Here is an 18,164-nt window from a genome sequence, read left to right as displayed (position 1 = left end):
ACTTCATCCAGATACCTACATGTCCTCTGTGCTCTTAAAGGGGAAGTTTCCCTTTTAATGGTTCTGTGCAGATTCATTAAAAACTGCCCTGAATGCCTTGGTTTGAAGGGAAGCCCTGTGCCGAGATGGAGCTTTAAGGTACCTCAACACTTCACCTTCCCATGTTGTTTACATTATGAACTGAACAGTGTATCAAAACCATTAGCACACATACTTTAACATTTTGACTTAGATTGGATTATGTTTGAGAATCCGTTTTAGTTTCTCACACCAAACAAACAGTTGATACCGCTTTGTATTCACTCTGGTTTCCTTTAGGTGAATTCTGCAGGAATAAGCCTGTGTTTTAGTAAAAAACACACAGGTGACCTGATTAGCTGGTAAGGTGTCTGTTTTGGGAAGTCTGCCACACAGCGAGTGTGCGGTCGCTTAGGAGCCGTATTCTGTGTTCTTAAACCAGACATCCTGTGGCTTCTGCCTGCCACCTACAGCCTGGAGGAAGCACTACATCTGAAACTGCTCTCGAACCCTCTCCGTACAGGTGTAACCACAGGCTAGTGGATTATATTATCAGTTTTCTAAAGCACAACAGTGTACACAACTTGCCTTTTTTTCTTTTCTTTTTCTTAAATGCTTTTATGTTTTTGAAGTACCCACAAAGCACTGACTTAACACAGCAATAAGTCATTCGGCAGTTCCAGTAAGTCCACCAAAACTCGGGAGATGCTGGCTCACCTGTCTCAGCAGGCCGTATTCAGATCGTGCCATAATGCTACTAGAATTAGGAGTGGTCTCTTTTGAGGGCTCTGCTTTTTAATTTGCTGTTTAACAGCTGGCAGCAAGTCTATTTCAAAGTGCTTGATGATGAAATAAGATCAAGGCAGGTTTTTTTTTATTTTTTATTATATAATAATTTAATGTCACTTTAAAAAACACTTGGGAATTGGCAGACGTGTATGATGGCCCTGTCAAAATTGCTATTGCTGTAAAGTGCCCTTCCACCAGACAGCTGCTAAAACCCTGAGCAATTCGCTAAACTATATTTACCTGCATTCCTGAAGCCTGACATTCTTTTTCTTTCCAGATCCATTTGATAGCAGTGCATCATCCTTTACCCCATACTGTTAATTTGCTACGTCTGGGACGCTGGATGTTTATGGGTTAAATGAGGCTTCAGGGTGTACTGCAGTATCCAGACCACATTCAGTCCTTGGCTGAACCCTGATTTGAGGCAGGAATCTTCTAGGGCTGGCCCTCGAACAACCGTACTGCTGTAAAGTAAACCAGATATTAATCTCCCTAATGCTCTTTATGTGACACATTCAGGCAGCGTGAATGGGTGCTTACATCAAGATGTCTGCTCTAGAGCCACATGGTGGCGATTACGGAAATTGGACACAAATACATTATCGCGTATGGTCTTTGAAATTGATTAACTGGATCCACAGAACTGAAGATGCATTTCACGGTCAGATGCATGTGGACACCCCAATTAATTAGAGGAATTGGCTAATTAAGCCATGCATATTTCTGAGACAGATCTGTAAGGGCACAGTCATTGGAAGTGGTAGGCCACACAAGCTCAGAAAGGGGACTGATCGCCCTACATCAATGGCTAACATGAAAGGCAGCACATCCCGCCATCGTTATCCTATCTAATGGAAAGCCTTACTAAAAGAATAGTGGCTATTATAGCAACAAAGGCCAAACCACATTAATATCCTTGGCTTTGAAATGAGATACTAGACAAGCTGGTATCCATAAACTTTTGGCTATATAATCACATGGACTTTTACCTCACATCTGGGGGATTAGGCTTAAATCAGACTAGCCAATCAGAAATCATTATGATCCCTGGCCTTACTTGGGGAGCTTCTCTGAGAACGCAGAGATGCCTTCAGCCCTCTTTCGCTCATCCTGGGTACTGGGTCCCTCACTGGAGTTGGGCGTATCCCAGCATTCCACTGGGGCTCCTGACTCAGCCTGTCTGCCGTTCCCTTGGTGACCGGGTACTCCGAGGATGCACTAGTGGCCCATTTCGGCCTGCTTTGTCTCTGCTGCCGGGAGTTCAGGTCCAAGGACAGGAACAGCTTCAGAGGAGGAAACCAGTGGAGTATTTCATGTTCATTTTTTCCAGATGTACAGTTTAATAGCAGGCAAGAAAGATTTAATTCCATAATTTGATTCTAACAATCTAGTTTAATTCTGCGTGTCTGTGTCGGCCATGCATAATGCCTTTGGTTCTGCATGGGCCTCTGATTTGTGCACTGTGTCCCTTCGAATTCAGAGGAGAGTCAGTCGGCTTGTGAGGAACCAAGCTTACTAGTGACTTAGCCTTGCGGAGCTTGTAGCTCGAGTCACAGAGTGGCTTCATCCTGCCGTTTTCGTGTCGTGTCGTGGCAGTGTCGATCTTCTTAGCTTTTGCTCGTCTGCAAGAGAAGCAATCAGAAGCATTTCTGGTTGCTGCATTTCTAGGATATGCCTCACATCCCTGTCAAACATGACCAGTGAAGAAGCTCTTCTGGTTTCTGATTTTCTAGGACACGCCCCACGTCTCTGTCATACGTCACCAACTCACGTGAGGTTGGCCTGCTCGATGGGGTCCAGGTTCTCCAGGTAGTTAAAGCGCAGCGTGTCCGTCGGGTGTCTGTCAGAGTCCCTCCATGGGGGCAGCCCCTTCCTCTCAGCTGGAGCACCCTTCCCCCCACGCCGGGCAGATCCGGCTGATCGAACCTGTCCCGTGTAAGCCGCCAGTGACTCCTCCCTCTGACAGCCAATCACCTTCACCTCCTGGTAACAAGGGGTCTGACGAAAGACAGGGCCTCATTATTATGAAGTCCACCTCCCATGAACACTAACACTTAATCCTTCATTACATTTTGACTATAGATCTTTAAAGAATGTAAATGTACTGCTTGTCCACCCATCATCTGATAACCCAAGAAGTGCAGGGGATAGCAGGATGGAAGGCCAGTCCACAGTCCATCACAACACACAAGGCAATGTACAGAGACCAATTCACCTAACTGCATGTCTTTGGACCGCCAGAGTAAAGAGGAGTGCCCTATACAAACACATGGAGAATAAGCAAATTCCACACAAACAGGACGGATGGGTGTATATCTCCCAACCCTGGAGGTGTGAGGCTACAGTGCTATCTACCGTAATACATGTAAATGATGTACATGTATAAACGTCACCTATCGAATATAACTTGCTTTGTTGGATTTTACAGCATAAGCTGCCAAACATCTAGAAATAAGTCAGCTCATTTACAGTCAGCTCATTCGGCCCAGGGGGAAGGGGGGGTCACCTTCGGCTTAGTGATGTGCAGCTCCTGTACAGTTTCGATGTAGTGCCTCTTCCATACACCTTGCTCAAAAGGTGTGGGGGCAAAACTGATGCACCAGCCCAAGCGAAGGCATTTGGGCATCCACAGCTGGTCCAGCTCCGTCAGGCTCTTCCAGTGCCAGCTCACCTGCTCAATTACAATGGTTCTTATCAGGTAAGTCATCTTCCACATTTACTGCACTGGAATTACAGGATGGATACTGTAAACACAGTTACCTGTGCTTATGTGTGTATTCATTTTATGTTTGTACCAGTTTATATACAAATGTGTAGACAAACTGCATGTGGCCCCTGCAGTTTCAATTCCAATCTTGGCTTTCAGATCATTTGATCTCCAATTTATATATTAAATTTTAGCATAAGTTCAGTCAATCATTTTGATATTTTCAGCATCAGAATACTTTTTATTATTAATAGTTTTACTAATACTTGCATTATATAATTTTCCTAGTGAGACTGTCTTTGCCTAGTTACAGATGTCTATAAATGATAATTTCTGTAAATACAGAGCATATCATAAAAGACAGGTATCTATGGGATTACCAAGTTAGTGGTTATATCTGAATGTGGACATTCGGGAGTCGTGTGTGTGCTTTTTGGCAGCAGGCTGAGAATGTAGACCAGCATGATGTAGTGATGATCAGGTGATCAGGAGCAGAGAAAGGGGAGGGGGGAGATGCTGACAAGCTGCAAATGGATCATACAGAGCAAGAGACAAATAGGTATCAGCTTTTCTGAAATGAGTAGTGATACGAAAGCTATCATATGAAGAAGACTACTGGGTCAAGTATAAAGGAGAATGGGGTGTCTGATATGAGGAGGGAACACAGAGACATTCATAAGGTGAATGAAACACACTGGGGATCAAGGCTATGAAAAATAAGAGGAACAAATGTATAAATGACATGCAGATCGTCAAAGAGAAGTTTGTTACACTGTTGCCTATAGTTGGATTTCACCAATATTTCCTGTGCGTATTTCCACATGAACAGTTGCATCTACGATTTTTCATTATGTAACGTCTTAAATTAACTACTGTCATTGACTAGGGGGTAACATCACAGTTGTCTATCTTAATGCTGTTACAGACTCACATGTCACAGAGAGATATGCTTATGTAAAATAAGTATCAACACTGCACAAAATGTGCTTCCTGCATTCACTGTGTCTCAATAGACTCTATTGTTTGATACGTTTATGCTCTGTACAAACAAGCTCGCTGCTTTGAGCAGAAACGTCTGCCAGTCGAACATATAACCATAGATCGTAGTGGCAGTTCTTTAGAGTAGTGTTTTCCAACCCGGTTCTTGGGGACCCCGAGATGTTTTTGCCACATTTTTGCTCCCTCCCAGCTCTATACTAAATTACACACTTAGTGGTCTGTTGCCGTCTCTACCATTTCAACGTGGATCACCTTTAACCTTCATGAGATATTGATGAACACTCTAGGGCAACACAATGCCCAGCTTCCTTTTATGTGATTTTTGGCCAAAACTGAACAGGCACTGATGTAACTACCAACTGAATAAGGATTTCTTCCTCAAATTTCTGGGACAAGGGTGGCCAACCAACCTGTGCACACCTGCAGAGGCTCCGCGGGTCCAGAAAGGAAAAGATGTAGAGGGACAGCACTCTGGGCAGCATGGCGGTAAAGTCCTGGGCGTCTCCTGGGACCCGGCTGCAAAGATCCCTACGCAGGAACTTAAGCTGAACCGCGGAGCATCTGGAGAAGAAATCCTGCAGCACCAGCTTCCGCTGGGAGTCTGTCCACTTGTCAAACTGAGGGACACAAACAAGGGGACTGAGAGAACCTGCTTCGACAGATCCTTTAACTTAGCGATATTACAGTTTGTTACTGTTCATTATGCAGTTGAACGCGGTCCATGCAAGTACGTCTTGCAGTACAATGGCAATTTTACTGTTTACAGTACATAATTGCGTGAAGGGAGTATGGCCTTACCCATTTTCCAAGCAAGGCTCTCCTCTCTTCAAATATCTAGGAGAAGAGGGAAAAAACTGAGATACATAGCCTTGGAATCTCGACACTGTACATAACATCATAATGAATCAAAAATAAGTACTTATTATTTGGAATTCTTAAATATGCTAAACAAAACCAAAAATCACCAGAGCTTTTATTAGCAAACCTGTTTAACTAAATACAAGTTAGCCTGTTTAAAAAACTTTTCTTAAAAAGTACATGATCATTAGACAGCTGGTGGTTCAGCGGAGTCCAAGTGCTCATCGTGGCTTGCATCTTTCCATTTCTGAGGACCTTGCTGGGCCCAAACGACATCCTTTATCTGCAGTACGGAAACAGTAAGATCGGAGGAAAACAAAAGCAACAAGACTGTAAGTAATCCTCTGCTATCGCATGACATTGATCACTCTCATCATAAAACAGCATCGTCGATCTCTCACGTAATCAACATGCGCACGTTATAGAGGTTATGTGGGATGAGCGTAAAATTTAGCGGCAGTAATTATGTCATTATTTCGCATACCCTTTATTCCTGCACTTCGGCGTTAAAAACAAAACGAAAAAAAGAAGCAAATGCGAGAAGCATGAAAATACAATCCGGTGCTCGGGATATTTAATCGATGCATCGGTTTACTGCCAGTTCAGTGTTTATTTTGTGCAGACCCAGCCATCTTTTGCGTTTACCGGTTTCCATGGCAGTACTGAATGAGTTTCGCCTCCCTGCGGCTGCTCCGCCCCCAGGCTCGTTCTCGCGCTTTGACAGCAGCAGAAAAGAGAGCCGCATGGCCGGTATCCCACTCTGCCTTTTCACTGTTTATCAACTGATGGTTTTCATCTTCAGATCATTAATGATTGGTAAGTCAATGCAGGATCACTCAGACTTGCTCTTTACAGTGCTGGATCCAGTTCACCTACCAGCATAAAAAATCTTTATTAAATACCGTGCACCTGATTTAAAGTGGTTGTTTTATACCATGTTTTATTATTTTCTCAAAATTGATCTTCTTCACTGTGATGGCTTCCAAGCTGACAAAGTTCTCCAGCAGGTCAGATCTAAGTATCACATCCACTGAGAGAGGAACGGGCTGGATATAACCATTCCATTATTGCTGAAGAGCAAGAGGTCTGGGGCAAGACAATGGAGAATATAAATGTATTATTTTTATCCGTGTACAACGTTATTTTAAAGATGGTGGTCAATTACAATATTTGGTAATAAACAAATAAAACGTACATATAGTGGCAAATTATGGTGTTCAGTAATAAATGTGTATAATGATTTGTTTAGAATTGATGAAACGACCAAACTACCCACAGCTTTTGAAGTATTATCTTAATTAACAACAGCTGGCTACGTCATTAAACCTTAATCTAATCACTTGTAAATAGCTATGGATGAACAGATATGGAATCAGCCAAGAGACATGAGGGAATATGGGAATCCTGCCACCTTGCCGTCCCCTTCCCAAATAACACTGAAGGAATCATTCTGCGGAATCATACATTATTCACTCTTTCTGTACATCCCTTTGAAACAAAGTATCCAGCAAATGAGAGTTCGATAAGGTGATAACATTCTCTAGCCACCGTTACTAATGAACACCTTTAATTACTGATTCCTACACGGAAAGCTGATATTTAAAGGGTATTTTAGGCCATCTGCCTTCCTACTCTTCTGGGGGTGGGTGGGGGGGGGTCAGTTAAATGCTAGTTAATTACATAGACGGATGTGATCTATCAACAAAATGTAAAAGCTCAAGTTCTTTTAATTGATGCCAAAATGCCCTACTTTACCAAGAAGATGAACTTTGCGTTTTGTATGAAAATTGGTCTTGTAATATTTAAAATGGTTTCCATGTGAAAGTGTAGTACACTATCTACAAGCACTAGAGAAGTGATTCTTAATCCTGTTCTTGCACCCACCCTTCTGCTGGAATGTTTTCATTCCAACCCCACCTTAATCAGTCTTATATGCTCTTTAATAGGCCAATAATGAATGTGGCAGGTTGAAGGCAGTGTGGGTTGGAATGAAAACATTTTGGTCGTGGGGAACCGGAACAGGACTGAGAACCACTGCACTGGACTTTTACAAAAAGAAAAAAAAACTTCCTGAATGTCTAGAGTCTAGACTTTCCTCCACCTGCAGGGACGGCGAAACTACGCGCCGATGAGAGTGAGTGTGTGTGTGTGTGTCTGTGTGTGTGTGTGTGTGTGTGAGAGTGGGTTTACCTATCCTTATGGGGACATAATGTCCCCATAACGTGATAAATATCCATTTTTTTTCCCTTATGGGGACCGATTTCCTGGTCCCCATAAGGGAAAACTCTATTTTATAAAAATCGGTGAATGCTATGGAAAAACTAAAAATGCAAAAACTCTTGTATTTTGTTAGGTTACTTATGGTTATGGTTAGGGCAGGGTGGGGGTTAAGGTTGTCATAGTTAGCGTTAGCATTTTTCCCATTGAAATGAATGAGCGGTCCCCATAAGGATATGTTTACCCTACATATATATATGTGTGTGTGTGTGTGTGCGTGTGTGCATGCATTCATGTGTGAGTCAGTCCTCTGCAAGCTGTTAAGAGGACAGTGAGGTTTTCATAAGACTATTGTATGCCAACAAACCCTGAGATCAAGTTGATCCCACGGAGGAATGTCCAATCGTCCTGTTTCTCTTTGAAGTGAGCATTGGAAGTCTAATTAACTGTTAGAAAATGTATATGTCAACATGATTGCAATTTAAATCTAAATATAAATGTATATTTGTGTTAATAACCACTCATCAGCACTTATCCTAAGATGACAGGGTCATATCCCAGGATGAATAAGGGACGTTACAGAACACACTCTTTATTGTAAAAGATTATGTTACCATGTTTTTAGACTTCAGAAGGATGTTTTGAACTTTTAGAAGTCCTGACAAAACAAATGGCATAAGTACACAAGAGCTACATGAACATATTAAAGCCAGATTAAATCTGGTAGTCTAATCCAATGAGGCTACCCACAGTGTCCTGTCCATGACAATTCACCATTAACTAAATATGATCTGAAACCTATTCCATTGCTTACTGGGATAAATGGCTGATGAAATCACAAATACAGACATTTGCAGCAAATCCTTCTACGGTTTTGACACAGAAATGACAAAACCATAAAATGTGTTATCACCATGAAATACATGATGGCTGATTTCCTTGACATAATAATCACTGTACAGTTCCATACAATTATCACTGAATGATCCACTAGCCCTCTGATACAATTAGCAAAGCCACCATTGTCATAAATCATGTAAACATAATCACAGAACCTTCTTGTGAGTTTTACAGAACAATCCATGGACTAATGAGTATTTTCAAACTGCATGATGCCTTCACACACCTATCAAATAACCTTCAGATAACCGTAACAGATAACAGGGAACTGTACAACTAACATACATTCCTATAAAAATCACATGATAAAGCATAAAACAACCAGTAATACAGTTTCAAAACCAGCAGTCTGGTTGGATGTCTTGTTTTTTGCTGGTCAATTGAAAGTTATCTGAATATGTTACACTTGTAACTTATTTAAATGTTTAAGTAAAATAGGTAATTTCCTACTTCTGATAGGGCAAGGGCAGATGTTTTGAAGATAAAGGAAAAGCAGAAACCATGATAACATTGTAGAGTGTAGGTGGTGACTCTTTAAAGTAAGGAGAGATGTCAGGTGCTAAGGACGCCCAACACATGATTATAACCTGAAGGTATCATCATCTAACCGGGAGGCATTTTGTGGGAGCTAATTTTTTGCATATTCTCATTTGGCAGTTTGACGGGATGGAAGGTGAGTTTGCATAGTGTGTCAGTGAGTCACTATGAATATCACAGACAGACAAAATATATGAACACAACTATGAATGTGATTACATGCCTTGTCAACACTTACTCACCTGGTTAGGAAGCGTTTAAATGATCCATAACCTTCAAGTGTCTTCCTGCCCAGTCCCTGTCTGGGCTAATCATTTAATGCTGATTCCTCCCATAGAAATTCCCAGCAAACTGCAACCAACGTGTAGTTTCTTCATAGGACAAAAGTGATTCTATTTTTTTAAACATAACGTTTCACCAGTCATCACCCACAATTTTAACCATTTGTACAGAAAATGAATAAAAATCAACTATAACCCTGGAATGCACTGGAAATAATTTGTAACAGATAACAGGCAAACATAAAAATATAACTTTATAAATGAGCTAAATAAATCTGGTTTAATTTATGATTTAATTTTAGATGTCCTTCCTGAATCTCTAAGTAACATAAAATAGGTGCACCAAGAAAAATATACTGCAAAAGGGACGTCATTTCCAGACTTGGCAACGTCTTACCTTGCGTTCCTTGCTACCAGTGATCCAGCGCATGTCGTGCTCCATCTGCTGGTCTAAAATAAAACAAGTAAGAATTAAACCAAATATGCCATTAAACATTGTTTTGGCTGTTTTGGGCACTCTGTTTTGGCATTTTGTTTGACTTTTTCCACAAAATGACTCAGTCTATTAATAATCTTTATTTTATTTTTTTTTGTTTTTAGGCTTTTAATGAAATGTTACTTTAATTGAAAACAAATTTTAATTAATTCTTATACGTGCATATATTAAACATGAAAGACTGCTTTCAAAGAGAAATTTAAATAGCAAATTTTGTTTGCATGTTTGACCGTAGTTAATTAAAAACAGGGTGAACATTTTCATTTTATTTTCTAATTGACATCATTACAGCGTTGCATTCACAGCTTTAAGAAAAAGAAATAAAATCAAACGACATTATAGACAAACCACATTTTAAATAACCTGCCATTATTCCTATTTGGCTCAACAAAGTTTCTATACTAGATTATATGCTTACATCCACCACGTAAGAACCAGGCCTGAACCCATGCATAAATTCCACATGTATGCAAAATCTGCAGCCTTACAAGTCACTAACTTCGAACAGTGAAACAAATTAAATGATCTCAAGGTCACAGATAAATTGCATCTTTGCAACTAATATTAACATTCTCATTTAAGCACACCTTCAGCCAACAAAGCATTATCTAATTATCTTATTACAATTTTTTTTTTAGTAAAAACCATAATAAAATGCACAAAACTTGGGGTTCTTATCTGAGGATTTTTTTGCCTGGAAATTAATTGCCTTGTTTTTAAACCCTATAAACCTCACACATGTCTGCAATCTCATAAATATGCAATTATGTTTTTATACAGCCACTGGCAAAGTCCAAATCAAATCCTCATAGGAAGAAAAAGGTGACGTCTTGCTTTAGGACTCTGTTTGTTTATTAATACAGGGACATCTGATTAAAATGTTTTTTTTTTTTTTCAAAGAAATTAAATTTCTTTTTAGGATATGGGTGCAGTGCTGGAAATGGATTTTTTGTAACAAAAATTACGAACAGGTGCCAGGTCATCATTTTCATAAATTTTTTTCTTTTTGCCCCTGTGTGTTAGATGGCATCTCACTGGTGCAGTACTGCAGTTTGTTGAACAGTTTGTGTCAGCTGCCAAACTTACTAACACAGTAGTGTCCTTTCTTACCTCTCTTGTATTAAATTTGCAGTCTGGTTGCTATCATTGAACCTGCTCCTTGTTCTTCCTGAATTATAAGTACACTCTACTGAAGTCATTCCTGTTTTGGGACAGCTCTGCATTTAAATACTGAATATGCTGTTTAGATTTATTTTTGTTTACGCAGAGAAGCTCACAATCGGACAGCATGAGAATGTTCCTTCACACCTTATAGCATAGGGAGCAGTGTTGTGCAATCTGAATTGATGCATCAACAATGATATCCCTTCTAGAGGTCACTAAGTTTCCATGGCTGGAACGTTGTGTGCAGTCAGCATGGTATGAGATATTAATGATACATTAATGTTGCAGATGATGGAGACATAGGGTTTACACAGTTTTGTGTCTTCGTGTTTCTGGTGCCAGTGTCAGTGAATGTCTATGTGATTCCTGATCCTGGAGAGGTGTGCAGAAAAGTGATTGTTTTGCTTTGGCAGTAATCAACACCCATCTTCTCAGTCCTGCTTCTCCTTCCGCTGTGTTTGAGATATGTCTGGTATTCCCTCGTGAGTGATCCAGGGCTTCTTTCACAAATGACTGCAATCCCAAAATCCAAGAGATGACAAGGCCTGACCTGTCCAATGTACACAAGACGCCCATTGTTCCCAAAACCCCTGACACGCCTGGGGTGATGCAGGGAACTCAAAGTGCAGATATCATAAAAGATACAAGGACCTTTGCCTTAGATTCAGAAAACTTCAATCAGAAACTACTACTGAAAGTGCTCCTGAGGGTTAGGGGGCAAGATATGAGGGGAAAGGATACTGTTTTCCTCATGAATCTTCTTGTGCTTTTAGACACGTAGAGTAATACTCAAGTCATGCATTCCGACAGGTGTTCTAGCTACAAACAAAACCTACTGAAGAACTTTTCTAAACGTTTCAATGGCAAAATGTAACCAACTCTCAGACCCAAAGTAACCTAGGAGGTTAATAATTCAAAATAGTTTACCAGTAACATACGTAATACTTTATACTGAAGATTAATTTGACTTTATTGATATTCAAATTAAAGTTTCACATGCCAATAATATACAACACGAGAGGGGTAGACTTCATACTTATGTACAAAATACTTTAGAAATTATTTAGTTTCTTTAAGTACTGGATCTGACCATTCATCCCAACATACACGCTGAGTGTTTGAAAAATATACAGCAAGTGTAGTTGTAAAGACACAGAAGCTCTTTCCACAATCACACCATAGAATATAATCCATCCTCGTCTAATGGATGTGGAATTTAAAGCAATGAGTTGCAGGTGATTTTATTCTACAGTATGTATTATGAAGAATTGAGTGGTTCAAGCAGGGGCTAAAAGACTAATGGAACTAGTCTGCAGTGTGATGACGATTCAACTTCTGGTGTTAAAAACTTTAGAGTATGGTCAGACAGAAAGACAGACATTAGATATCCCCAGCAAGAAATTCTGGGCATTTCATTCTAGACTTAATCCTAAAGATTAACCTAACCATAAACTAACTTGTAAAGTGTACTTTAAGTATTTAGGGGGAAATAAATCCATGAAGTGGACATTACTGAAATCATTTCCCAGAAGAAGCCTCAGTTAAGGCTGAACATTTTACCACCTGAGTCCTAACAGAAGACCCTCAAACATCATGTACAATCCCTATCCCCAACCCAAACACCAACCCTAATCCTATCCCCAACCCAAACACCAACCCTAATCCTATCCCCAACCCAAACACCAACCCTAACCCTATCCCCAACCCAAACACCAACCCTAACCCTACTAACTCTAGCCCTAAGCTTAATACCAACCCTAAAACTAACCACATCCCTAATGAGAGCCCAGACACCAACCCTAGCCCTAACCCAAATGCCAACCCAATACCTAACCAATGTCTTAACCATAATGCCAATCCATTTTAAATGCACACAGTACACAAATTATATTCAATAACAACTGTTCTTCGGCAGTCAACCAAATCTTTAAATCTACAGAGGTTGTTACTTCTGTAAGATGTTCTCAGTTAAATTATTTGACCTTTCCTGTCCCTTTTGTTTCTTACCATTTCAGTTTTTTGTTTGGCCAATAAAACAGCCTGCAGCTCCTTTTCATTGGGAACTTTGAAATCACAATGTTGTTTTGAAACATTTACCAATTCTAATACTGTGCAATTTTGAAAAATGTCAGGGATTCTTTAACCCACTTCTACAGACAATTAAAAAGAAGAAATTATTGTAAGGGACATTATCTTTACAAAAACAGAAATCACATATAATGGTTCAGTTTTTTTAGACAGATGTCAAGTAAAAGATTGACAAAGGTTGACTAATTTGGAAACTGAGCCCACTGCAAATTAATTTGAGAAAAAAAATTTGATTTGATTTAAAATTTAATTTTTTTTAATGTTAAATTTACATTGAAAGTGTTTCAGAAGACAAAGATGCATTATAGCACAGACTCTTATCTGGGTGCTTAAAATTACTTATGGAAGAAACAAGGCTTTTAAACGCCAATAAACGTCAATTGCTACCATAATTTAACCCGAAGGTTGTCTGTGATTGAAAAGACAGTAATAATGCCCACTGATGGGTAGCAGAGCCTCAGTTGTCCTTTCAATATATGGAATGATTGTAGTGTACATGAACTTTTCCTAAGAATACCAGCCGACTGACTATCGAGGTAGGCTATTGTAATCATTCATCAGGGCACCATGAACATGGTACAGTCTTGTGGGAATTTCTATCAATGTTACAAAGTTACAAACTGTTTACTTAAAAAAAAAAGGTAATCCAGGGAATCACAGGATGTTATGTAGGTCAAACCATAGACAAGGAGGGTAAAAGGGGGGGGGGGCTGTGAAGGAGGGAAGTTAGGATGATTCTGTTCAGGGCCCTAAAAAATTTGGAAAGTAATTGGATTGATCTGGATTGGGGCCAGTATTATATTGGCACCCCTAAATATAAAGGCTTATTACTCATAAAAATGTACTGATTCATGTTATTGGCAACACAAAACCACAGAAAGAAGTCAGTATGTCAAGGCCATGTCTTGTAGCGTAAGATTCAGCGGTCATACAAACATGTATGTATGTGAGCATGTGTGAGTCTGTGTGACTGAGTGAACGTGTTCCTTACCGTATCAGCTGCTTTGTCTGATAGCACAATTTATGCGACGTGACTTTTGACTGCTGGATTTATGAGAGAGAGGTTTCTCTTACATCAAAACAAAGCGAGTAAGGTGAGCGATCGCACTTTTGTAGGGTTATCGTGTTTCTAGATATATCTCAGTCTCTGCGTATGTAAACAAACGGGCAAAATAATTTCTTCTACCTGTTATCGGCCGTCTACTCTGCTGTGAGTAACATCTCCAAAGAAATATGCTTGATAGGACAAGAGATAAACGTAAGTGTGACGGACCTACTTACTTTACACATAATAAGAAAGCCAAACACTGTTATATGTAACACAAACACACACACATATTTATATAAGCCTCAATGCCAAAGTAAATGTGACATTCTCTTAAAATCAATTATTCAGTAGTAAAGAAAATTAGTTAATACCTCACTTACAGCAACATAATTGATTGTGTGGAAAATAAAAGTTTGCATTTGATTGATCGCAGACCAGCTAGATTGACTGACATGCTGGATGTTTCATGTGGTTCTTGTAACTACTGTGTCTTCAAATGTTATCAACTTTGAACGCTTACCTGAAATAGCACCATGATAAAGGGGATCTCTGGGAAACGCAGTCCATTAAAAAACAAGACGGAAGCTACCACTGAAACCTGTAAATAGCGGAATGCAAAGATTATTATCATTTGAATTACGCTGTGGTGCCGGAGGAAAGAGCAATTAGTCTCCTGTGGATACACAAAATACTTTGCCTTTTTCTGGTTCTTTTGGGTGAGTCTGACTTTACAGTAAATTCATCTTATTCAATCTGATCCCTCACATCACACCAGCAACTAATTGTGCCTGTGCAGTCATTCTGCTAGTCATGATCTGCCCGGGTGAGTCGTGGATCTGTGTCCAAAGATGCACTGCAGTAAGACAAGTTAGATGCAACAGCTACAGTATATGCTGCTTGATACACCAGCAAATTGATGAGTTAGATTAATCATTCGGACTAATTTATCCTCTCATAGATAAGGACGTGTGAGGAGCCAACCACCATTTCTCAGATTAAAACAAGTGGAAACCAAACCCGGACCATCACAGCAGCCAACCAAGGGGAACTTTCCGGCTCTGGCAAGCTCTCCTGCCAGAGAAGTATGACCCCTGGCTGGCATTTGGCGTTCATGACTGGGGCAGGAAGCTCTTCATCATTTAAGAGCTTCGACCACGGCTCTGACATGTGCCATTGAGAACCATCAGCAGTGACAATTTAAAGATGAGACTAAGGGCCGGGCTCTTTGCAACTTTGATGTTTATTTATCAGATGTTTTTATGCGGGAATGCACACCTATTGACAGTCCCCAGGTCATGAATGAGATCTGCTCCCTATGTCTGTCTTTACGTCCAATTTGCAGGTAAGTCGAAAAAATACTTATTATTGTACAGTAATAATAAAAGTAACTACATACAGTACTGTACTGTACCTCGAGCTGACGGACCACTGAAGCCACCCAATGTTTTCACAAGCATCACAAATTAGTATGTGCATTTCTTATCAAAACCCTTTGTGTTATGGCAGTCTGTTCATAAATGCAAGTTGTCCCTAAGTCAGGCATCCTTAACCCAAGGACTGCCTGTACAGTGACATTCTTAACTCAGGGACTGCCTGTACAGTGGCATCCTTAACCCACGGACTGCCTGTACAGTGGAATCCTTAACCCAGAGACTGCCTGTACAGTGGAATCCTTAACCCACGGACTGCCTGTACAGTGACATCCTTAACCACAGGACTGCATGTACAGTGACATCCTTAACTCAGGGACTGCCTGTACAGTGGCATCCTTAACCCAGAGACTGCCTGTACAGTGGCATCCTTAACCCAGAGACTGCCTGTACAGTGGAATCCTTAACCCACGGACTGCCTGTACAGTGACATCCTTAACCACAGGACTGCATGTACAGTGACATCCTATACACAGGGACTGCTTGTACAGTGACATCCTTAACTCAGGGAATGCCTGTACAGTGACATCCTTAACTCAGGGAATGCCTGTACAGTGACATTCTTAACTCAGGGACTGCCTGTACAGTGACATCCTAAACACAGGGACTGCTTGTACAGTGACATCCTTAACTCAGGGACTGCCTGTACAGTGACACCCTTAACCCAGGGACTGCCTGTACAGTGACATCCTTAACCAAAGGACTGCCTGTATGGTGACACCCTTAACTCAGGGACTGCATGTACAGTGACATCCTTAAGCAAAGGACTGCCTGTATGGTGACATCCTTAACTCAGGGATTACCTGTACGGTGACATCTTTAACCCAGGGACTGCCTGTATGGTGACATCCTTTACCAAAGGACTGCCTGTACGGTGATGTCCTTAACCAAAGGACTGCATGTACAGTGACATCCTAAACACAGGGACTGCTTGTACAGTGACATCGTTAACCCAGGGACTGCCTGTACAGTGACATCCTTAACCCACGGACTGCCTGTACAGTGACATTCTTAACCCAGGGACTGCCTGTACAGTGACATCCATGATCCCAGGACTGCCTGTACAGTGTTGTATGACCTCAAGGTCTTTCAAATTCCCTGAGATCCAAGTGGTCAAGGATGGCGTCCTGTGGGGTAGCAGTACTGTCTGTGGGCCATCAAGAATACGATACTGTATAGTCATATAACTGACAGGCCATTGATAAATGTTATGCAGTGGAATATGAGTACTATATATGAGTACTATTTTTGGACCACTGATACCATCTGCTGGCATGGTGGAATTGTTCAATTTTGTTGTTGAGTTACGATTCAAAATAATCTATAAAGTCAATATAACATTCCTTATACACTGAAGACACCATATTCCAACCTTCCATAAGTTCAGACCGCATGATCCTTGGGTCCTGTAACCGTAACCAAATACCAAGTCTTCAACTGCATTCTGCCATGCGAATAATTCTACGCAGGTAGCGGGAAGTTTAGCATTGCTTTACCATGCAACTGTACACAAGCAAAAGTAGATATAGGCCAGATGTTTTGCTGTAAAACTCTAGGTGTTCATGATTTTAAAAACAAAGGCTATAGCTAATGTAACTATTATCACTATTAAAGCAATAATGGAGTGATATTGTGTGCAGATAGACCCACAGAAGTTATCCGATACCAGGAAGTGTTCTAATTCAAGACACCAATTTAAAACCGAGGAAATAAACTGAATTTCCAGCTGGTGCCTCTGTGGTATTTAAACATGCAATCATTAGGAATGTCTGGCCATTTGTAAATAAGTGTTACCATACTTTTGTATATTTTAGGTCCTTGTTTTAAAACTTTGACATGTATTTTCTGTTTCACCGCCTGTTTGTGATTAAACTGTTCAGCAAGTTAAGATCTAGGACTCCTGCCTCCTTTTTTGGAGGTAACCCTCGCCTCAAACTGCAGGAACCCAAAAAAAATCACTGGCAAGCTTTAGTCCGTCTCTTACTCTGGTCTGCCCTTTGGATGCATTGCTTCCGTCTGTGATAAATGAGCTTTGATACCCTCACAAGGAAACAGATGCACATACTGCAATCCTAAAAGCACAAATACTGCCTTTGGGATGGCATGGCAGCAGCGCAGGTCAGACGTTGCTCTGGGGCTCTTAAGAGAGAGCCAGCTACTGTTGTTTTATGTTTTTGATTATGACTATAAAGTTATATACAAATACAATTCAACAGTCCCAAAGCTCAGTCACCAAAAATTTCAGCTAATGAATGAATTAAAATAAGGCTAAAAATAACAATAAAATACTGCTTGTTTGTTTGTTTTGTTTCGTTTTTTTTTTTTGTTTGTTTGTTTCTTTTTGTCTTTTGGATGGAATTTTGCTGGCATTTTTGTTTTTTAATACTGCTGGCCAAATCACCCCCATCCTCCTGGGGATCAATAAATATATCTCATCTTTAATCTCTGAGCATTATACTTTTCCCTTTTAAAACTTTACATTGTTAGCATTCATGCCATGTGGTAATTATTATTATTATTATTATTATTATTGACGAGTAATTATAGTTAAACCTGACAGAGAGCAGGCTGAAGTGTACGCTAGTGTGTATTGGTGTGTGAGTGGGGGGGGCGGACGGGTAGGTGGGCTGGA

The 18,164-nt window shown here is 40.4% G+C and overlaps 1 protein-coding gene across 3 annotated transcripts; it reads right to left on the bottom strand.

Moving 5' to 3' along the window:
* Positions 1-925: 925 nt before the first annotated feature.
* Positions 926-14,703, bottom strand: fbxo16 (F-box protein 16). 3 transcript variants are annotated; one of them, XM_072703059.1, is made up of 11 exons: positions 14,623-14,703; positions 9,704-9,756; positions 9,268-9,396; positions 5,552-5,654; positions 5,312-5,347; positions 4,924-5,130; positions 3,314-3,478; positions 2,579-2,805; positions 2,324-2,429; positions 1,865-2,090; positions 926-1,271 (listed from the first exon to the last, which is right to left on the bottom strand). In XM_072703059.1, exons 4-11 carry the CDS (start codon positions 5,645-5,647, stop codon positions 1,243-1,245), a joined length of 1,092 nt encoding a protein of 363 aa, XP_072559160.1. In that variant the 5' UTR covers positions 5,648-5,654; positions 9,268-9,396; positions 9,704-9,756; positions 14,623-14,703; the 3' UTR covers positions 926-1,242. The 3 variants fall into 3 exon arrangements, with proteins under 3 accessions (XP_072559160.1, XP_023662796.2, XP_072559159.1); XM_023807028.2 differs by lacking the exons at positions 9,268-9,396; positions 9,704-9,756; positions 14,623-14,703 and adding an exon at positions 6,017-6,128; XM_072703058.1 differs by lacking the exons at positions 9,268-9,396; positions 9,704-9,756; positions 14,623-14,703 and adding an exon at positions 5,856-5,948.
* Positions 14,704-18,164: the final 3,461 nt, after the last annotated feature.

The sequence above is a fragment of the Paramormyrops kingsleyae genome, chromosome 19, assembly GCF_048594095.1.
Source record: "Paramormyrops kingsleyae isolate MSU_618 chromosome 19, PKINGS_0.4, whole genome shotgun sequence".
Classification (NCBI taxonomy): Eukaryota; Metazoa; Chordata; class Actinopteri; order Osteoglossiformes; family Mormyridae; genus Paramormyrops; species Paramormyrops kingsleyae.
This window is presented reverse-complemented; position numbering and strand designations above follow the sequence as displayed.